The sequence below is a fragment of the Chionomys nivalis genome, chromosome 20, assembly GCF_950005125.1.
Source record: "Chionomys nivalis chromosome 20, mChiNiv1.1, whole genome shotgun sequence".
NCBI lineage: Eukaryota > Metazoa > Chordata > Mammalia > Rodentia > Cricetidae > Chionomys > Chionomys nivalis.
Genome location: NC_080105.1, coordinates 15,793,603 through 15,811,174, shown reverse-complemented (window position 1 = coordinate 15,811,174; position 17,572 = coordinate 15,793,603). Strand labels below are relative to the sequence as shown.

Here is a 17,572-nt window from a genome sequence, read left to right as displayed (position 1 = left end):
AGAATAGACTGCGACTTTAAGAGGACCATCGCCAGCTCTTCATCTCTGACAATGTCTCTCTTCCCTGGCATCCATGTTCCCCACATGATGCTCTGATTGCAAATTCTATCACATAACTAACTAGATTCTGTGATCACGCACAAAGTACATACATATAAAACACTCCATAAAAATACCTATTTATTATTTATTATTAAGGTTCATGTATTAATCTTTTAATTTTGACTAACCCGAATTACTCCCCAAAAGCTCAATCAACCCGAATGAAACAGTTTCTACTGTTGGCTACCTTAGCTGAGAAACAGAATGAAGAGTCCAGGTCCAGTCATCTCTCTGACGTCATCGACACGGCGCCCCGTCTCAAGCAGGTCCATCTGCGGGTCTATTCACTGAAGGGAAACTTACTTCCTGGATTACTAATGAGTACTTACACTTCCCGGGTAGTCACGTAGTTGCATGCTGGGCATTTCCATATTAGAAATGAACCCAGAAGAATGCAATCTGGAAGGTCAGAGAGACAGATCGAGGAATCATTGTCTCTAGACCTGGAACCCATACTGTGAAAGAAGGAAGCTGACTCTAAAAATTCTCCTCCGGTCACATCTATGCACTGTGTCATGCACACTCACAAATGTACACATACATGCAATAAATAAGTAATGCATCTGGGGTACAAAAAGGAAACGGAAAGTGCACCCAATAAAATGTGCTTACACAGTAACAAACTCAGTCGCAAACCTACTATTTATCAAACGTTCCCTCCCACGCCCTATGTAAACCCATACTCTTAGCAAGACTTCTTACATTACAATCTAGAACTCAAAAGTTTCACAGAACATGCAAACTTTCTAGAACCTAGCTCCTATTCTACTCTTTAGACTTTAGAGACAGCCTTTAGACATGAAAGAACTTTCTAGTTTCTTAAAATGGCTTACTGAAATTATTCCACTGATTGGAAACCATCCCCACCTGAAACACAGCAGTGCTTCGTGAGATGCAGATGACAGTACTCCTCCCTAAACCCAGCTTCCGTGAAACTCACATCCTCTCAATCTCCCGAGCGGGCATACCCGATGAAATCAGTCACTGCTACTCAATTCCCAAGGGTCTTTTAAAAACCTAACCCAAGATTCTATGCAGCACAGCTTCTGACAGGCGCTGAAGATACACAGATCCCGACAGTGAAAACCAACATCTTAAAAGAGGGCAACTGCGGATCACACAACCGTCTCCTCCCCGCTGCTCCCAATCACCTGTCCGAGTGATTTCCCTAGTACGGAAGGATGGCAGAAATGTGGGGCACGGTCAGTCACGCAGCCCAGTTTAGGTGACTTAAACCTGTCAATCTGTGCACCCTTAAAGGTGAATAATTTTGGTATCAAACCACCAGCACTGGGGGTTTCCTCTGCAGCATTTTATAGCAATAGCTACACTCATCATCTCTATATGGAGATGGCTGACTGGGACTGAGGAAAACCACACAGCCATTCTAGCTGATCGCTCTGCCTACAAGCCTCAAGGGAGCTCTCTTCATGATATTTCTACTTACTGTGCTTTGTCCTTTCCAAGATGATGACTTCACATTCTCATCTCTTCCCTATCTTTCTCTAGGTAGGTAACTTACCCCCATCTTCATAAACACAGGCAGGCTGGCGGGACATCTAACCTCTCGCCATCCAAGCCACTGGCTGTTAATCCTATAAACATGTCTGCGTTTCCTCTGGTCCAACAGCGGAACAACTTTCCTTGTTCCCATCCCAGGTAAATCCCTCTACCTTGTTCAGATCTTAACCTTCATCGGTTTTATAAAACCTTCCCAAGCAGACCTTTCTCTCACTCCCTCCTGTTGTTATCAACCTCAGCTTCGCTATAGGTCACTGACGGCTGCAGAAGCTTGCTTTTAGATACTGGCATTAAGGAACAATTCCCTCCATTACCCTGCTTATTCCTTCACTTCACCCAGCACACTTCAGTTGGATTTCAGAGCTCAATGCTTTGGATAAGCAGCCTCGGATCTCTGCAGGCCCCTCAGTCCACTCCAATCAAGTTCTCATTCTTACCATCACATGCAAATTTTCAGGTCATTATCAACTAGTATGACCTGTAATTCACCATCCACTCTAGAACATTCTGAGTACAGTAGCGTTAATCAGACAAGACACCAGAGAATCAGCACAAACTGAAACTGTACAGGGTAAACCACTGAGCAATAACGCCCCCCTGACGATGCTACCCCAGCCACGGTCAGTTCACTCTCTGCTCTCCTGACCTGTCAGACTCTCGTCCTTCCTCAGAGTGCTCCCTTCTCTAAAACTAGTGTTTGCCTAGCCTTCCACTATGTAACCGGCTGCCTATCTGCTCATCCAAACTGCAGAGTACTCAACTCTGCCCCTGGTTGTCTTTCCTTCTCTTCTTCCTTCAGTTTCTCTGCTGCTGCTCCAAGTGATGGCACCTAATTCAATGACTCACCTAGCACCCAGGTGCCACGTCTGTGAAATCTGACCTTTTCCCACCACAGAATCAAACCTGCTCAACCTCACTTAGAAGTCCACTTAACAGTCAAAGTAAAAAATCACCAAAAGAGAACAACTAAACCCCAATTCCCAATACCCCAAAAATGTATCCCCCCCCGCCGCTGTCCCATGTCTTGACCACCAGAAACAACACACAACTGTCTGCCCGACTCCTCAGCCCGTCCTTGATAAATCATTAACACCTTCCGAGAAAGCATTGGCCTATCTCCAAACATCTCCCAAATCTATGAACCACGAGTCAACACTTGCTGTCTAACACCCATTCTCAGTCAGCCACCCCAACAGACATCTAAATGTCTTGTGAGCTGGAGATGGCACTTGACGCTCTTCCAAATGACTCTGATTCCCAGCACCCACATAGTAGGCTACCACTGTTCATTATCTAGACCCACGGGATCTAATGCTCTCTTCTGAACTACTTGGGCACCAGGCATGCATACAGTGCACAGATAAACATGCAAGCAAACACCAGACGTTCCCCTGTCCTGATCACCTGCTCCCAAATAAACACACTGAGGCTTATAGTAATTGTAAATGCTTGGCCAACAGCTCAGGCTTGTTACTAGCTAACTCTTTCATTCACTTGGCCCATATTTCTTATGCATGCTTTGCCACCTGGCTCATGACTTGTTACCTCATTTTCTACACGTCCTGCTTCCTCAGAGGCTGGCTGGTGTCTCTCTAACTCTGCCCTTCCCCATCCTATCATTCCCAGTTTGTCTTCCCGCCTAACTATTCAACTATTGGCCAGTCAGCTTGTTCAGTAAACCAACCATAGGAACACATATTCACAGAGTTTACAGAAAGATTATTCAACAGCAAAACATAAATAAAATTTTTAAAAAATTAAAAAATAAATGACCCCCCCCCCAACTTTCACTAGTACACCTTCAATGCATCTTCCACAGGGAAGAAGGAAGCAATGTCTAAAGTCCTACATATAGAATAAAAGCCCGAGTAAATTCCCACTTCATCTGGATCTATTTACCTCTCCAGTGTTATCTCTCTCCATTCTTTCCATAATATACTCTCCTCAAGCAATAATCACCTTATGCTGGGCACGGTAGTGCATGCTTTTAATCCCAACAACATGTGGAGACAGAGGCCAGCCTGGTCTATGCAGTGAGTTCCAGGTTAGCCAATGGTTATGTAGAGAAACTCTAACAAACAACCAAAACAAAACAAAAAAAGCCAGCAAATCTTTTACTTTTGACCTTAAGTATGCTCAACTTCCTCCCGTCACTATCCCTGATGTTCCTTCTGCTGGGGACATTCTCTGCTTCATCTCTATGTCACTCCGTATTGTCTTCATTCAGTTTTCTGTTCCGGTGCGTGCTCCTCAGTGAGCAGTAATAATTCAAAATCATCCTCTATCTAAGGGTTCATTGTTTGCCCCACACACACACACAACAAGGGCTTTCCAGACAGAGACCTTGTCTCTCTGTTTGACATTGAGTTGTTAATGAATAGAAAACTGCCTAGCATATAATAAACACTCCATAAATATTTAACAAGTGATCGACCGAAAACTGGAATTCATCGAGATCAATATTGGCAGAAGGAAAAATGAAGGGTGCAAGCTCAACGCTCAGAAGAAAGAAAGGAAAAAGTACAAGTCATGTGTAGGAGACAGTGATAGTTACCAGCCCTGACCCAACTGATAACCTGCCCAGTCTACACTCAGATCCCATCCTGTTCAGTCCTATTTAGAAAAAAAACAAAAACAAGCCGGGCGGCAGTGGCGCACGCCTTTAATCCCAGCACTCGGGAGGCAGAGGCAGGCGGATCTCTGGGAGTTCGAGGCCAGCCTGGTCTACAAGAGCTAGTTCCAGGACAGGCACCAAAGCTACAGAGAAACCCTGTTTCCCAAAAAAAAAAAGGAAAAATAAATAAATAAATAAATAAAAAAAATAGACATTCCAAAATCCCAAACATACTCAACTTTGATCGTGTCAATCACATGTCCCTTAGCCACATTTATTTACAGATAAGCCAGAATACAGGTGCTACAGGACTGAAGCCACATCCACACACCAGTAGCTCTCCATGTATCAGACACCGCTATCTGCCTGAGAGGTGTCATCAAACAACCCCTTCCACCCCCTCCACTTCTTCCGACTCTATCTCCACCACCATTTTATACCATTACCACCACCTCCAATTTCACCTCCTCGATCACCACTTCCAGTATTTCCAGGAGCGCCACCAGCAGCAGCAGCACCAGCACCTTCAACAGCAACATGACCACAGTCTTCCCTCCATCACCACCTCCACTACTACAATCATCTCTATCTTCTCCATCACCATCATCACCTCTCTGACTAACACGATTATCAGTATCACCTCCCACATCATCACTAACACCACCTCCTCTAGCATCACCGTTATCGATACCACTCCTCCATCATCACCAGCACAATCTACTCTACTTCCGCCATTCTCAATATCACCTCCTCCATCACTATCGCCTCCTCTATCACCACAATCATACCCACTGCCATCTGTGTTTATTACCAAGAACTGACATTAAAGTTCTCAAAGAAAATGATCACCTTTAATTCTGTTCTATTTTTAAAGAAATGAGATATTCTCGTCCTAAACAATTCCTACTGAAGCAACAACATATAACTTTCATGAATTGCTTAAAACTCATCCATTTAAAACTGCCAAATCCCCCTCCGGTGACAGCATTCCAATACACATGGAGCCAAGAGAGAAATGTTCCTAAGGTCAACGTGTGAGTGAGCAATTGTTTACACCAGCACTACTTATTATTACCTTTGTTTTTCACACCTACATCAAGTGAAAAACACCTACTTTTAGCAAGACAAAAGGTCAAAATGTATGGAACAAAACTACAAATTTAGCAAAGAAATAAATGACAAAAAAAAAAAAAAGAAATGTTTTATAGGCTCCAAAAAATGTAACTTTGGGATATGGGAAATTTTCTTTTCTGTTATAAAAGGCTTGATGTTTTCTTTTATCTTTAGTGGTACAGGGATCTAAGCCAGGGCCTTGTACATTCTAGACAAGTGCTCTACAATGGATCTACACATTCCCAGTCAGCATTTGTTAATTTATATTTAAAAAAATCTCTTTATCTAGAGACTGGGGAGATGACTCAGTAGGTAAAGTACTTGCTGTACAAACATGAGGACCTGGGTTGGATCTCTACCATCCAGAGCAAAGAAGGGAGGGAGGGAGGGAAGAAGGAAAGGAGGGGAAGGAGAGAGAAAGGGAGGGAAAAAAGACAAACAGCAAGGATGAGCCAGTCAAGTGTGGGGGGAGGGCACTATACATGTATAATTCCAGCCCTGGAGAAACAATGATGAAATGGTCTCTGGGGCTTCCTGGCCCCAAGTCAAAGCAGTGAGCTCCAGGTTCAATCAGCAATTCTGTCAGCAGCTAAGAATTCCTGGTGTGGAAGCCTGAGGACTGGAATTCAGATCCCAGCACCCATGTATAAACCAGGCATGGCCCTATATACCTATAACATCAGCACTGAGAGGGGTGGGGAAGAGGACTGCTGGATCCCAGTCTAAGCAAAAATCCAAGTTCCTGGTTTAGAGAGAGAGCATGCCTCAAAAGAATAAGGTGGAGCGTGATGGAGAAAGATATACACACAAGCATGTATATATCACACATATGCAACACACACACACACACACACACAATGTGAAGAACAATAAAGACACCAACACTGACCACAGGGACATACACAAATGTGTATGCATACAAGTAAAACAAAATTTCTTTATAAGTTGGATGGTGTTGAACAAATTATTTAAGCATTCTGAGCCTATTTTTTTTTCAATAGCAAAATAGATTGATACATATCTCATATAACACTAGTGTTATGCCCAGATCACGGGGTCCCCCCAAAACCACCACGGAGTTCATTCTATGTAAAAGCAAAGAGTCTTTATTCAAGCTTAAGCTTGGACTCTCAATCTATCTGATGCAGGGGCTGAGAGCAGAGAGCCCCAGGTCCAAGCAGGTTAGGTTTGTATCAAAGAAGAAGAGGGTATTTCCAGGGTTCAGGACCCTGAATGGCTGACATCTGTCTAGGGGTCTTAGCAAAAGAAGAATAGGTGAGTCCTAGACCCAGGGACATCGGGTGATCTTTCCTCATCTTATCTAATGGTAGGAATGTCAGGGACTTCCCTTTAGATGCTGGCCTTCCCTGGATGGTGTCAACTCTAGCTTTTTCTGGAACCTGGTGCTGCCTGTCAGTACACAAAACTCAGGCCTACTTTTTAGCGGGTCGCTATCAAGCCTGTCATGGCGACTGTGCAACCTGGGCCCCGTATGTGTGGCGAGGCTGCCCTGGGCTCCACAAATAGAAACATCAAATGAGATAAACAACACACACATATAATAAATGCATAGTACAGGGTTGGAGATATACCTGGTTAAAAATTCTGCCTTATTAATATTCATACACACAATCATATATTGATATTTTTGCATATAAGGGTTTTTCTCATTTCCTGAGATCAGGTCCTACTATGGTTCTCTCTGTTGGGGTCACAAACACCCTTGCATACACAAATCACTAGGGAAACCAGCAATGCTAAACACACAGGAGCAGAGATGGCAGAGGTAAAATACCTTCTTTCCTACCCAGAAGGCTAGATTGGATATTGTTTAGGAGCTGGTGACCCTTTTGTCGCCAGTGGAGGCAGACCTCACCCAAATCTCCCAAAACGCTGACCCCAGACTCCCTCCCTAGACTACTGTCTTTAACTCCTAGTTGAAGCCATCCTTAGCAGGGAGAGAGACGTCACAAGTATTTTATGTACTCCCGACCTTTATGCTATTTTCATCAGAAACCACAGTAGATCAGCCTGTTAGCTGTAGAATTTACACTCATAGTCACATGTATTTTGTAATGGAGTTTCTAAGTGTAATGGTCTGTCCTGTCCTTTCAAGAGATAAGCCCCGCCCACTCCCTGCCCCATCTTCCTGTTTCCAGTCAGAGCTTGCTTGTGTGCACGCGCTCTCTTCTCTCTCTCTCTCTCTCTCTCTCTCTCTCTCTCTCTCTCTCTCTTTCTCTGCCTCTCTCTCTGCTCTTCCCCTTCTCCCCTTCCCCCCTTTCCCTTTCCCCTCAGTAACCTACTAAATAAATACCCACTTTCTTTGCGGGATGCACCTATCTGTTTCTGATCACCGACTACCACCTGCCTGGAACCCACAGAAGCCTGGGCAGTGGGACCGGCTGCCCCTCAGGGAACCGCAGCGGTTTACCATTACACTGAGTAGTCACACTTTAAGTTTATAGTATACTTGGAAACTCTTCCTCACATCGCACTGTGTTTAAATATGCTGATAAAGTCAATCTGAGCCAGGCTTTCATTCTCATCTCTTCAGGGCCCCCTCCTTCCTGGCTATACTTGAACTCATGACCCTCCCACTTCAACCTCCCTCATGCAGAGCTTCTCAATATGTGGGTCATAACCCCCACGGGGGTCATATGTCAGACATCCCGCACACCAGATATTTACATTATGATTCATAACAGTAGCAAAATTAGTTATGAAGTAGCAAGGGAAGTAATTTTATAGTTGCGGGTCACCACAAAGTGCATTAAAGGGTCACAGCACTGGGAAGTAGCCCTGGGTCGCATACAGTATCACAGGCGTGTACCACAATGCTTGGGTTGCTAGGGCTTCTTAAAGTGGCAAGAAAGGAGGAAAAGGTACGTGGATCTTCTGAAAGTATGCAAAAGTTCGTGCATATTCTTCTGCACCTCCCCTTAGGAATAGCTCGGAGGTGTTGGTGACTGCCAGACATTTAAAAGCCCTCTTACAGCAGGCTGCAGCTTTGTTTTTTTAGTCCCTAGATTTATAACATTCATAAAGTCTGCTAAAGAAGCAGTCTCCAAAGTCAGCCACTTAGAAGGGAGGCAGGAAAGACAATATGCTGTCTGTACAAAGAAGCCAAACTAGAGCAAGGTCATGGTGAAATACAGGTTTTTCTTCTACCTCCCCTTAAAGATCCAAATTACTGTACATCCTTTTAATTCAAATGACTCGCCAACTTTGAAATAAATGAAACACAACAGCCAAACTCAAAGTTTAAAAATACCTAACAAAACCCAACAACAACAGTACTACCGAGGAGGAAAAACTCAAAACCAAGGAAACTTGAAATAGCCCTACTGCTTATATAATACAGAAGAGCTTCTTCCTTCTTTGGAGTGAAATCCTCAAATCACTCATTCCCTCATTCTGACTCAACGCTAACAACCCTCACCTCAAATAGAACCAGTGTTTTAAATGTGTGTACGAAGGAGACCGTTGGGGAAGGGAACGCAAACTGGAAGACAGAAGGAACAGGAGGGAGGTTTTCTGCTGTCACCAGCAGACTGGCAGACAGCTGGCCCAAAGTACTCTGAAGCACTGAGAGTCTCAGCAAAACGCACAGCCCCGGAGACACCGTCCCAGGGTCACTTAGCCTCACTACCAGATCAGAGGCTTAGAAAAAGAAGTTCATCTTGCAAAAGATTTGATTTTAGATCTAATGAGAAAATCAAGCAACAACAGCAAATATCTGCATTCTACAATGTTCTGTCCCCACCGTGCACACTAGAAAAAAACAAAGTACTTAGGGCAGCTTGGTGTCACCAGGTAACACTAAAGACTTCAGCATAACTTTCCTGAGGTCACCAGACACCCCCACTGCACTGCCCCTTTCCTTAGAATGGACCAGACCGGACAAGAAAATTTAAACAAAGATCAAGCTGGCAGAGACAGATGAGTTCGAGACCAGCCTGGTCTACAGAATGAGTTCCAGGACTGGTTCCGTAGCTACTGATAAACCCTGTCTCAAAAACAAAACAAAACACCAAACAACAACAACAAAATAAAGAAACAGAAAAGTTCAGAAGGAGATGACATATTGCAACTTATACTTGTCCACACTAAAACAAATGTTCATTTACGGTTTTGACGATGGGATAGTGGGTAATGTGGTTGCTATGCAAACATAAAGACTTGAGTTCAAATCCACAGAGCCCAAATAAAGCCAGGTACAGTAGGATGTATCTTTAAAGTCTAAGTTCCTACAGCAAGACTGGAGACAGAGACAGGAGAACCCCTGGAAGCTTGCTGGCCAGCTAACCTGGCATAGTATTGAACAACAAAGACACCTGCTTCTAATAAAATGGAAGGCAAGAAATGACACTCAAGGCTGTCCTCTGATCTCTACATGTATACCATAGCATGCATTCCCCCTCACAAATTAAAAAAAAAAAAATTTGGATCATTAGGTATAGGATCCAATCACCAATCACCCTTAGTCACAACTCCAAAACGGACTGTGGGTTTTCAAACATTTCCCTCCTAAGTGAGATGTCCCAGTCAAGCCTACAACGAGAATAGTTCAAAGACCTGCCAGGAGGCTCAGCTTCTGCCTGCTAAGATTTACAGTAAGCAGACAGCATGTGGCGTGCCATGATAGCAGCTCTTCAGCCTCCATTCAAACACAAGGTAGAACATTTTGGTCAGTCAGGGGCATAAACTATGAAACCCATATCTTACTTGTACAAGCAGAATTTGCAAACTGTTCCTTAGTTTGGTTCTAGGTGCTGGAGAGATGGGTCAGCAGGAAGAGCGCTTGCTATTCCAGAAAACCAAAGTCTGGTTCTCGATATACATGTCGAGTAGTTGACAAGCACCTGTAAGTCCAGCTCCAGGGATCACAGGTGCTCGAACACACACGTGGTTCTAAGATCTCTCTGTTGTCCTTAAAACACAGTATCCCGACCGAATGGACTAAATAAATACAAACATTTAAATGTTGGTAGGGTGTAGCCACCAGGAATTAAAAGATACATGTATTCTTTGCTCAACCCCTTCCACTTTCAGGAGTCCAGCCTATGAAATTCTTGCCCACAAATATTGCAACGGCCACTTACGTCAGCAATCCACCAAGGGGTGCACCGTGCACAGCCACTATCACAGGGTACACCACACAAAAGAACAAGCCATTCTGCTGAGAAAAAAAAAAAGTTGCCAAATACAGAATAAACACACTCAAAATTTAAATTCTGGGCATGCCTCTCATGCGCTCATGTACTTGAACCAACACATGGCTGAAAGACGCTGTCTCAGACAGAGAATAGCAGCCAACCTTCTCAGGAAGAGGAGATGGATATGTGGGGAACAGTCACAGGAAAAAGCCTGTCCTCGTCATTGTTCTACTGCTGTGAAGAGGCACCATGACAAAGCAACTTATAAAAGAAACCATTGAACTGGGGATTGTTACAGGTTCAGAGGTTTAGTTTATTATCAGCCTGATGGGGAGGACATGAAAGCAGACAAGGTGCTGGAACAGTAGCTGAGACCTACTCCTGATCCTCAGGCCAAGGGAGAGCCACTAGGTCCCTCTAAGTCCACCTCCAGTGACACACTTCCTCCAACAAGGTGACACCTCCTAATCCTTCTAATCCTTTCCAATAGTTCCACTCCCTGGAGACCAAGCATTCACAGTGTGAGCCTGTGGGGGCCATTCATATTCAAATCAGCACAGGACCATTTAAGAAGAAACGTTCCCTTTTTCTGAAGCATTCTTCCTTGCCACTTAAAGCATTTAAACATTTATTTACCGTACATAAAACATTTGTTCTCTTTGGAAAATAAGACGCTACATCAATTTTTGGCTAAATTCAAGAATTATTTAAAGAGAATGCTCAAACAATAAAGAACTAATGAATGTTGCTAGTCAAAAACATCCTTTGTAGACTTTACCCTTCAAAGGAATAAAGAAAAACTGTGGGCAGCATGAAGCAGGAGCTATAAAGAATGTGACAGTGTTGTCACAAAGGAGAGAGCATTACTCAGAGAGAGAAAGGATGTGTCTCAGATCTGCAAAGACAGAAAAGGTACCGGAATCAGAAACACCATTAAAAAAGACGCAATCATCCCCAGTGTCCCTCTGAAATAAAATTCTAACAATGAATCTTATTACTTTTGGCACGAACTGTACGCTGTGTGGGAATGTGGCTTTGGATTAGAAAAACTGCACGCATAAAGAGCTAAGCGGTGTAGAGCGTCTGCTTTTACCTGCACATTTTCTTCTGTGACCTGAATTTCTGCGGTGTAAACATAATCAATTAGCATCCTCAGGGTCCAGCCGTCGACCTCCTTTATTCGAACTCTCTTAGCTCGGCTTTCGCTCATCTCACCTAAAACATCAAGGAACGACGTGAAGTTACAACGGGAGGCTGATATGAAAATACCAACACCAAGACAGGCCATACTCCTGCCACTCACGCGAGTAGGCAGGCAACAGGATCTGCCGCTGCTGCAGGCCTCAGCCACCCCCCACAAAGGTGTCCTGAGCAAACCATAAATTACTTCAGCTTGGCATCCGAACCTAAGATAACATTGCAAGATTGAGGTGCCCTGCACCCAGCTCCATGTACTGCACTCAGTGCTGCCCATGCAGGGTCCTTGATGGATTCCTTTCTCCTGGGGTTTTTGTGTTGTTGTAGTTTGGTTTGGTTTGGTTTGGTCTGGTATGGTTTGGTTTGGTTTGCAACAGGGTTTCTTTGTGTAGCCCTGGCTGTTCTTAAACTCATTATGTAGACTGGTCTGAAACTCAGAGAGTCACCTCTCAAATGCTAGGACTAAAGGCTAGGGTTTTATTTTTATTTTTCTATGACTTTGATTTTATGTGTTTGTTTGATTAACTAGTGTGTGTGTGTGTGTGTGTGTGCATGTGTGTGTGTATTTGTGTCTGGGCATCAGATCCCCTGGAGCTGAACTTACTGGCAGTTCTGAGGCAGCCAATGAGGGTTGGGTGACCTGACCTCAGGTCCTTCAGAAGAACTGCACAACCTTAACTGCAGAGTCCTCTCTCCAGCTCCTTCCTTATAGATCTGTAATCCCGTCTGTAACAGTAACAATGCTGCCATCCTTGACTGATGGCAAAGACCACATGGTGAAAAGGACTCACCTAGCATCATTCTTTCCAAGAGCACACGGACACCTGCCCAGCGCCTGGGCCAGACATGGAGACTCAGGCTGTCTGTAAGAAGCCACAACCCTCATGTAGGCGCACTGTGCAAAGCCAACTACACAAACTGCTGAGGTTAGTCAGAGGGTTATTACAGAAGTCACCTAAGTTCAGCTCCTACTGGCCATCTGCAGTACCTCATCCTCAAGTCGAAACACCAGCACAAGCTACTTTGTGTGAGCAAAGGGGCACCACGTAACAGCCTAGGATACAGAGAGATACAAACAGTTAAATGGTGAGGAAGGAAATCCTCAGTTAGCTAGCCAGGCCTGGTGGTACAGGCATGTGACCAGCCACTCAGGGGACTGGAGTCAGATCACAAGGCCAAGGCCTGCCTGAGTGACAGTGAGTTCAAGGCCTTTCTGGGAAAGTTAGTAAGACCCTGTCTCAAAATAAAAGGTAGAAAAGGGCTAAAGGCGTAGCTCAGCTATGGAGTGCTTGTCTGGCAAGTAGTCTCTATCTCCAGTTCTAAAAGGCGAGCACAAGAAGGAGGAACCCTCAGCAGAAGAATTTTGTTCTAGAATTCACTAGGGTTTAGGGGTGAAAGCCTGGGAAGCTGTGCCACACCCATCACCTACACTTGAACCCTGCGTCTCACATTAATAAAAGTAACAGTGGACTCAAGAGCTCTTGAAAGCTTGGTTCTGCTTGAGACGCGGTGTGCTGCCAGCACCATAAATTATCAGGAAGGCGATTTTACAAGAATCCTTTGCAAACAGAAGCCCTGGGTGGGCATGGGGGGGGGGGATTCACAGCAACAGACATCTCACTGCATGCTCCCCTGGAGACGGCCTGACAAGTCCTCGCTGCATGATCCCCTGGAGACAGCCTGACAAGACCTCCAACAGAAGCTGCTCTTCTCAGAGCTGAACTACCTCAAAGAGTGCCCTGTCACTCCCCGAGGGGAAAACATCTATCTGTGCTACAGAAGAGGACATTTCAAGAGAAGGAAGGGAACAGGACTGCTTCTGTGCCCCCGCCTTTAAAAGGAAAGGAGGAATACAGAAAATCAATACAACGCCTTCCTCTATGCCCCCTCCTCTCCCTGTCTCATGGATTGCTAGGATTTATATAATCTGAAGGCACACAGAGTGTCAAAAGTTAAGATACTGATTCCTAATTATAGTTCTCTCTCTCTCTCTCTCTCTCTCTCTCTGTCTGTGTGTGTGTGTGTGTGTGTGTGTGTGTGTGTGTGTGTGTGTGTGTGTGTATAGACCAGATGACAACCTCCAATTCCTCCTGGAATTCCTAGGTATCTTAGGAATGCCACCACCTTTGAAACAGGGTCTGTTGTCGGCCTGCAGCTCACCCGTTATCCTAAGCTGTAAACATGAACCGCCAAATCTGGTTTTTAAAAGGATGATTTTATTAATTATTGGAGAATTTCATACAATGGTACTTTTTCCATTTAATTTATGTATTTATTTTATGTGTATAGGTGTTTTGCCTGTATATATGTTTTTGCACCAAGACCATGTCTGATGCTATCAGAGATCAGAAGAATGTTGGAGCTCCAGAACCAGAGTTACAGCCAGTTGGTCGTGAGCTGCCATGTGAGTGCTGGGAGCTGAATCCGGTCCTCTAGAAGAGCAGCCAGTGCTCTTAACCACTGAGCCACCTCTCCAGCTGCAAGGCATTCTGATCATATTTACCTACAACTCTTCCCCTTAACTCTTCCCAGATCCACGCTTACCTCCCTATTCCCAGCTTCCTGTCTTTTTTTTCTTTTCTTTTTTTTTTTTAACTTAATTAACACATGGACTCCAATTTATGCTGTCCATAACTTCTGAGTGTACACAAGGGCACACCCATAAAGATAACTGACTCTCCCTCCTTCGGAATTCATAGACTGTCCACAGCTTCTCAGTTAGGGGTGAGGGCTCACTTCCTGAAGTGTTAGAATGTTGACTGACGTCATCTTGTGCCCTTTAGAATGCATGGACTGCCTAGACTTCTCAGGGGTGAGGGCTCACTTTTTTGCTCTGGTCCTCCCTACCTCTGGCTCTTACCATCTACTTTTGTTTTTTGACATAGGTTAGGAGCAAGCATTTTACCAACTAAGCAATCTCTCCACTGCTCCTCCAAATACGATTTTGGATAAATGCCTTCAGCAGTAAACACCTTGCTTCATCCACAGTGCCCTGGGGCAATGTAAGTGTAAAGTCACACACCTAGTTCCCAGATTTCAGCATGAGCTAGTTTAGATAAAAGCCTTAGACACAATCAAATCTCTTAATTTATGTATATGACTGGGAAAAAAAATAGTTCTATGCCAGGTGGTTTTTACTATTATGTTTTTAGAGAGGCCCTTTGCTAAATCACATCTCTTCCTTACATGTCAGTTTTAAAGATAGTCTCCCGAGAAAATTCATCTGCTTCTAACATCAACCTCAATTATAGATTGCTTTTAAAATGTCTTAATCTTTATTTTATCCATCTTAACTTACAAAAGAAGTAGCAAAAACAAAAAGCTTGCCACCAAATGCATTAGCAGATTAAACATTCCAACAATCAAACTATAGGGAAGAAAAGCAAAAGCATCCTAGGTGTTACACGGTATCTTAGTTACCATCCTTTACCACATTTATAGAGTGTGTGTTTAAACAGTATGGCTTTCTGAGATTTATGTTTGGTAACGAATTTTATAAGCCATTACCAAGGTGGCTCAGTGGATAAGCGGCCCACTACTGACCTGAGTTGGATACCTGCGGGGGGGGGGGGGGGGAATACCCACATGGAGGAAGGAGAGAACCAACGCCACTCACACAGCGCACATGGGACCACACTGACAGCACAGCACAGATGGGTCCACACTGACGCGCGTCAGGTGTACCTCCTGCTCTTACAGAGACCTAGGTTCGGTTCCTAGCTCCCACACGGGAGCTCACGGTCTTGGAACTCTAGTTCCAAAGCTTCTCCTGGCCTCCATGAGCACCAAGCATGCATGGGATGCACATGCAGAGATGCAGGCAAGCACTTACACGGGAAATAAATCTTCAGGGGCAGGGGAGCTATCTAATGGTACTCTACAGCTCTTCCTAGATCACTTATAGCTTTGTATACTCTCGATGGACCAAGTTTTTATAAGATTAACTCGGGAACTCTATTAAGATCTCCACACAGATGCCCACGCTAAACACCTAAGCCACCTTGCACTGTTCTCTTTTCATTATCCACCAATCCATCTTTCACCAAAGCCTGCGAATGAACTGACCTTAATTAGACCTACAATTCCTCCTCCCACCTCTTTATCCCCTCTCATCATTGTATCATGGGAGCCCGATCACCTCTGGGAGAGCTCTGTAGTACCCACCCCTTTTTGTCCAATTATATGTACATGGGTCTGTGTGTAGGTGTGTGCACAGAAGTACAGGTGTCCTAGGAGTCTCAAGAGGATTTGGGATTCCCTAGAGCTGGAGTTACAGACAGTAATGTGTCCCCCACCACAGATACTGGGGACCGAATTTGACAACTGTCCAATGACTAACCTTGCCTGGGCGCTAACCTGACACATAGGACTACTATGTTGAAAATTGGTCCACTGCTCCTTGACCAAGTGTGCAAACCCTTCTATAGCCAGCCTCCAATTCACCACCTTAACCCCATATACGCTCTCACTCACTTTCAGCCATAAAATATGCCAGTAGGGAACTGTTCGTAGTTTCCCACACAGACCAAACAGCTTCTTACCTTGATACCTGTGCTGAACTCTGTCCTGCTGGGCTCCACACTCCTATTCCTGGGCTCTACACCCCTATTCCCCAGGCCAATCTCCACACATCCTTCAGGATTTCACTGGAACCTCTCCAAGATGCATTATTTGCTGGGGGCCCACAGCTGGCTTGGGTTCTTGCCTTAGATACACTTGGAGACCTCATGCATGTCCACTCTGCCAGAATCAACTCTCTCCCCAGTTCTTTGGGGGCTTCCTAATGGCACAGATGAAGGCTTTCTTAGTCCTATACTCCACAATGCCTGATAAAAATCCAATACCAGTTGCATGAATTAATAACTAAATGAAAGAAAGCATGCCAACTAAAAACAAAGCACGCATAAAAATGTTTATGTTCATCTTGATCGTGAGTTATGAGAAGGACTTCAGCCACCCAAAAGCTATCAAGGATACACTCTACACTGCAAGCTGAATAAGTAACCATTGCTAAGTAACATGTCATCTACTTGATTTATTAAAAGTGAATGGATGAGATGGCTCAGAGGTTAGGAGCACATACATACTTGTTTTTCAAAGGACGTGGAATTCGGTTCCTAGCACCCATGCTGATAACTTACCACTATCTACAACTTCAGATCCAGAGGCTCCAATGCCCCATTCTGGTCTCCATGGGCACTCAACTCGTGTGCACAAAGCCACACATAGATACACATTCACACATAACTAAAAACAAAAATAAAACCTACACGTGTAAAACTGCCTTTCCTGGATACATGCAGCTACCACCCCCTCATCAAAGAAGTCTCTCTAAAACAAATGGAGACCATCACCAAAAACCACAACTAGACACAAGGCGGAGATCAACGGATCACAAGGAGCCTGGTCCTAACAGATACAGCTATATCAGAGCTCCTCCATCTACAGCTCAGCGAACATCACAGAAGAGACGGAATACCAAGAAGGCTGTGGTGAAAAAGTCTCTCCAGGAATGGCTACATCAAGGCCAGAACAATGGCAATATCAATGGACATGTTAAAATGGAAGGGGGGATTTCTGTGGGGTCCCAGACAAGAACTAAAGACAATGGATGACTGCTGAGAGAAGCAGAATTAGCCTCTCCCCAGAAGGAGTCCCCTTATCAGTGGGTCAATGTTGGGAGAGTTGGAAGCAAAGTACCTGGGAGGGACTGGAGGGAGGAAAGGGGGAAAGAAAATGATATAACTCTATTTCAATTAAAAATATTTTTTAAAAAATAAAGAAAATATAGAAAGAAAAAGGAGAATAGGTTTAGGACAAACTCTATAATCTACTACAAAAAAAAAAGAAGTCCATTATTCTAATTTCA

At 44.3% G+C, this 17,572-nt stretch overlaps 1 protein-coding gene across 1 annotated transcript in view; it reads right to left on the bottom strand.

The window, feature by feature from the left end:
* Nucleotides 1-17,572, bottom strand: part of Klhl2 (kelch like family member 2) — a 112,925-nt gene that overhangs the window by 62,912 nt on the left and 32,441 nt on the right. The window contains exon 4 of the mRNA XM_057752557.1: nt 11,600-11,721. Coding sequence (XP_057608540.1) covers nt 11,600-11,721 — 122 coding nt within the window. The remainder of the gene's footprint in view (nt 1-11,599; nt 11,722-17,572) is intronic.